The 5,265-nt window shown below is 54.6% G+C and overlaps 1 protein-coding gene across 1 annotated transcript in view; it reads left to right on the forward strand.

Annotated features, from left to right (window-relative positions):
* The window catches only part of ASIC4 (acid sensing (proton gated) ion channel family member 4), a 31,298-nt gene that overhangs the window by 14,372 nt on the left and 11,661 nt on the right, over positions 1-5,265 (forward strand). The window contains 3 exon segments of the mRNA XM_011964671.1: positions 2,961-3,105; positions 3,204-3,331; positions 3,518-3,680. Of these exon segments, the coding sequence (XP_011820061.1) occupies positions 2,961-3,105; positions 3,204-3,331; positions 3,518-3,680 (436 nt within the window).

A 5,265-nucleotide genomic window follows, 5' to 3' on the forward strand; every position in this document is an offset into this window, starting at 1 on the left:
CTGACCTCAAGTGATCTGCCCTCCTCGGTCTCCCAAAGTGCTGGGATTACAGGTGTGAGCCACTGCACCTGGATGGGACAGAGGAATCTTGCACCCAGCCCACTTCAGGGTTCCTCCACCTCCAGTGACTTGTGATAAGAGCACAGGTCTAGAGTCGGGCTGTCTTGCTGGGTTCTCCCCCTTCATCTAGTGCCTTTCTATTCACAGTGTGGTCCATGGACTTTCAGCCTTGTCCAACCCCCTCCCCACATCTGTTCTATCAGAATCTGCACTTTAAAAAGATCCCCCTGATTCATGTGCATAATAGCATTTGAGAAGCCCTGAGCTTGAACATCTTGGGAAACCAGCTGAATTGTCTGAGCCTCCATTTCTTTCTCTGCAGAATGGGGAGATAATAATACCCACCTCACAGGGTAGTTGTGAGGATTCATCCAGATAGACCATGTGAAGCGTTTAGCACACTGCATGGGGCATACTGAGCGCTCCTGAGCTGTCCGTGACACCCACTCCTGCCCCACAGATGGACACATAATAGGGAGGAGGGCAGGGGTGATACCAGTGGGGTCAAGAACTTGAACCTGGAAGCTGGTAAAGGTGGGTGTGGGGTGTTAGGAAAGGAGAAGACTCGGGGGACAGGTGAGGAATTGAAGGGAAGCCGATATGGAGAAGAAAGGGTGAGGAAGGTCAAGAGGCACGGTGCAGAAGCGAAAGGGGAATGGGAGAAGAGAAGGGGACGGGCCTGGGGCCCATTCCTGTTTCATCTACCTGGATGGGGCTGGGGCAGGAGCTGGGTCCTGAGATAGGGTAGGCTTGGGGTGGGGGTACAAGCAATGGTTTGCGGGAGCAGCTGGAGCCTTGCCCCTGACCTCTGGATGAGGTGCACCTCTCCTTCTTCCCAGCTGTGTGACTTTGAATGTCACTTCACTTCTCTGAGCTGTGAGGTCCTCATCTGCAGTAGTCGGGACAACTGCACCTAGCTGGTACTGAGGGGATGTGGGCAGCGGTAGACGGCACCATGTTCTGTAAACTCAGGGTGCTTTGTTTGTGGTGCACACGTTTTTGTTTCGGGAACGGGAGGCAGGGTGGTTGAGTGGTAGAAGAACTGTGGGAGAGAGAAGGATCCGGGCTGCAACTCCCAGAGCACCGCAGCAGGGTGGTCTAGTTCTCAGGGATGGGGACCCCTAGGAGGTCTCGGGAGGACTCTCAGTTGGTTCGCTGCTCTCCACCCGGCCCCTCTTCCTTCTGCACTCCCCCTGTGAAACCAGGCATTCAGGATCTCTTTTTCCTTCCACACTGCTTCCTGCTATTTCTCCCAGCTTTTACCAGTGGAAAATGTTCCCAAGGAGAGGGGAGGGGGAGCGGGAGAGCGTGATTGAGTGCGCCGACCCCTTGCCCCCAGGGAAGGTGCTGCCTGTGATGGGTTTGACCCAGGAGCTCGGCTCTGTTGGGGAAGCCTGGCAGGGGGGAACTAGAACCCGCCTCTCCCTCAGCCTCTTCTCCACCCCTGCCGCTGCGCAGCTGCTGGCGGCAGCTAAATCCCCAGCAGGAGCCTGGGCTTCCATCTCCGGGGCGCCAGCGCCATCTGCTGTCCATGCAGGAGAACTGTCCGCAGAGGAAAAGGGAGCCTGGCTTCTGTGCTGCAGAGACAGCTTATTAAGTGTCCCTTGTGCCCCGCACTGGGCCGGAGGCTGCGGACACCAGACAGGTTCACTGCTTCTGTGCAGCATACACGCTCATTGAGGGAGATGGACAATGGACAGGAGACAAGTAGATGAACAAGATCATCTCAGGTCTTGATAAGTACTTTGGGCAAACCAACAGACATGTGGATGCAAGGACGGTGACACTGAACGTGTCTGTGATGTATGAGTGTGACATGCTGAGGCTTCAGCGATGGGCAGCTAGCCATACCAAGAGTGTGTGTGCTGTGGCATTCCAGGAGAGGGGACAACAACAACAAAAGCCTGAGGAGGAAAGGAGTCCGAATGTCTGAACTTGTCAGATATGGGGGAGGTGGTGGAAAGGCAGGCAAGGGCCACATCACATGGGCACTTTTGGGTTAGGGAAGGAGCGTGACTTTGTTATGTGGGAAATGGGAAGCTATTGTTGGGTAAGTCAGTGAGTGGTTTCATTGGATCTGAGCACCGTGGACTGGGCACCATAGCTTCCAGTAGGGAGGGGCAAGGGTGGACCAAGGTGGGAGACCAGTTAGAAGGAGATGGCAAAATGGGGGTTGCTGGAGAAGGAAGGAAAGTGGATGGATTCTAAATATATTTCAGAAGTGGCCTGGAGGCTGGATGTGGTGGCTTATGCTTGTAATCCCAGCACTTTGGGAAGCCAAAAGCAGAAGGATTGCTTGGGCCTAAGAGTTCAAGACCAGCCTGGGCAACATGGCAAGACCCTGTCTCTACAAAAATAAAATAAAAAATAAAAAAACTTAGCTAGGCTTGGTGGCATATGCTTGCAATCCCAGCTGCTTGTCAGGCTGAAGCAGGAGGATGGCTTGAGCCTGGAAAGTTGAGGCTGCTGTGAGCCGAGATCGTGCCACTGCATACCAGCCTGGGCAACAGAGCAAGACCATATCTAAAAAAAAAAAAAAAAGAAAGAAAAAGAAGCAGGGATGATGGATGGGGAGATTTTAGAAATTCCGACTTGAGAAACTGGATGGATATAGTGGGGTGGTTTACTAGGGAGGAGGAGGATGGTGTGGGGCAGGCAGCGTTTGGGAAGGTGTTGATGTGTTGATATGTTAAGTTGGAGATGCCTTTTAATCATCTAAGGGAGGCCATCAGTGGAAAAGTTGGCGCTCATTGGAGAGACTGGGCTATACATTGCTTGCTAGGATATGGGACTGGAGTGTCCAAGCAGATCTAGTGGCCCTCGGCGGGGAGCAGGGAACTTCGGAGTTGCCTTGGCCACTCCTTTCATCTCCCCTCCTGCTCTCTCACCCCACCTCCCAGGTCTATACTCGCTATGGGAAGTGTTACACCTTCAACGCGGACCCGCGGAGCTCGCTGCCCAGCCGGGCAGGGGGCATGGGCAGTGGCCTGGAGATCATGCTGGACATCCAGCAGGAGGAGTACCTACCCATCTGGAGGGAGACAAGTACGCAGGCCGGAAAGGGACAAGGGCCATCTTGGGGACTGGGGCCTGGGCCCTCTGCCTGGGATGGGTTTCCAAAGGTCCCCATCTCTGCTGTGCAGATGAGACGTCGTTTGAGGCAGGTATTCGGGTGCAGATCCACAGCCAGGAGGAGCCGCCCTACATCCACCAGCTGGGGTTCGGGGTGTCCCCAGGCTTCCAGACCTTTGTGTCCTGCCAGGAACAGCGGGTGAGCACCTCCTGCCAGGCCCTGGATTGGGCACAGGGCTCACCTTTGGGCTCAGAGGGGATGCAGAGCAAACCTGCCCTTTAGAAGCTCACAGCCTGCCAGCTGTATTGACTTTGCTGGGGCTGTGGGCACTGGAGGACCGGGTGGGATTCCTGAGCATGACCTCATCATGACCCACCTCTGCAGCTGACCTACCTGCCCCAGCCCTGGGGCAACTGCCGCGCGGAGAGTGAGCTCAGGGAGCCTGAGCTTCAGGGCTACTCGGCCTACAGTGTGTCTGCCTGCCGGCTGCGCTGTGAAAAGGAGGCTGTGCTTCAGCGCTGCCACTGCCGGATGGTGCACATGCCAGGTGGGCACCCCACCCCTAGCTAGCCCTCCATGCCACCCTGCTGGGCTCCAGAGCCTCCTGGGGCAAGGCACTGCTCATGTGCACAGGCAGGCGCATGTATATAACATATGTGTGTGTCTGTACCCGTGTGAGTGTGCATGTGTGTGTTTGGGACTTTTAAACATGGTTTCACATATGCCTGTGGGAATGCGGGCATGCAGATGCCTGAGTGCATGTTGATATGTATTTGTGTACATGTATGCTCATTTATATCCATGGTTGCATATTTGTGGGGGTTGTGTGTGTGGTGTTCAAGCACATTTATGCAAATGTGTGCATATGTGTGTGCATGCATGTATGTGCTTACATTTGGGCGTGTAGGGGACAGGGGAAGTGATCGTAGATTCTAGGAATAATCTTCTCTCCTTTCAGGCAATGAGACCATCTGCCCACCAAATATCTACATCGAGTGTGCCGACCACACACTGGGTCCGTGCTGCCTACCCTTCCCTACCTCTCCATCAGCCTCTTCATGTCTCTGTCCACTCTTCTCCTCACTGTCTTGGCTCCTCCCCTCCCAGTCTCTTCCTGGAGGGTTCTTCCTGGGGGTTGAGCCTTAGCCCATACTTCAGTGGGGTCAGGGAGAGGTCTGCAGACCTCTGCAGGTACAGACACTTGGGTAAGTGGAGGCAGCAGGGTTGGGGGGGTTACAGAGAAGCCAGGACTGGGAGTGAAGGGCTGGGCTTCTCATCTTGGTTCAACCAATGAGCTCACCCACTTTGAGAAAGTGAAATGACTTCTCTCTTGGTCTCAGGAAAAATGCATTGCTGGCTATCAGTGTGGGTAAGGCAAACCCCATCTGTCCACAGATCTTGCCTGATCTGCAGTTCATCCATCTATCCATCCATTCATCGATTCGTGCATTTTCCAGACCTTTACAGCCTGTGCTGGGTACTGGAGGTGAGAGTGGGGGCAACAGCCCTTCCCTTGGAGAGCTTATAGCCCGGCAGGGCTGTGGGCAGCCATTCCCACACAGCCCGTTAACTCCTGGAGAGGGGAGCCTCGGGTGTGTGGCAAGGCCCCAAGGAGGGGTGTGCAGCCCTAGCCTGGGAAGGTAGGGAGGATTCCCAGAGGAAGGGACACATTAGCTGAGGCTTGATGGCTGTATAAGAGCCAGGTGCAAAGGGGGACATACACTAAAGACCTGTGGCCAGAAAGAGCATGCTGTGTCCAGGGCACTGAAAGATCTGTGTGGCCGCAGGGCAGAGAACAGGGGAGGGAGTGGAAAGAGTGGAGGAGGGAGGCCAGGCACAGTGGCTCACACCTGTAGACCCAGCACTTTGGGAGGCCAGGCTGTGTGGATCACTTGAGCCCAGTGGTTCGAGACCAGCCTGGGTAACATGGTGAGATCCTGTCTCTGCAAAAAATAAAAAAGTGAACTGGGTGTGGTGGTGCACACCTATAGTCCCACCTATTTGGGAGGCTAAGGCAAGAGGATAGGCTTGAGCCTGGGAGGTCCAGGCTGCAATGAGCTGGGATCACACCATTGCACTCTAATCTGAGCTATGGAGTTACCCTGTCTCAAAAAAAAAAAAAAAAAAAAAAA

Source organism: Mandrillus leucophaeus, unplaced genomic scaffold (genome assembly GCF_000951045.1).
Source record: "Mandrillus leucophaeus isolate KB7577 unplaced genomic scaffold, Mleu.le_1.0 Scaffold70, whole genome shotgun sequence".
Lineage (NCBI taxonomy): Eukaryota > Metazoa > Chordata > Mammalia > Primates > Cercopithecidae > Mandrillus > Mandrillus leucophaeus.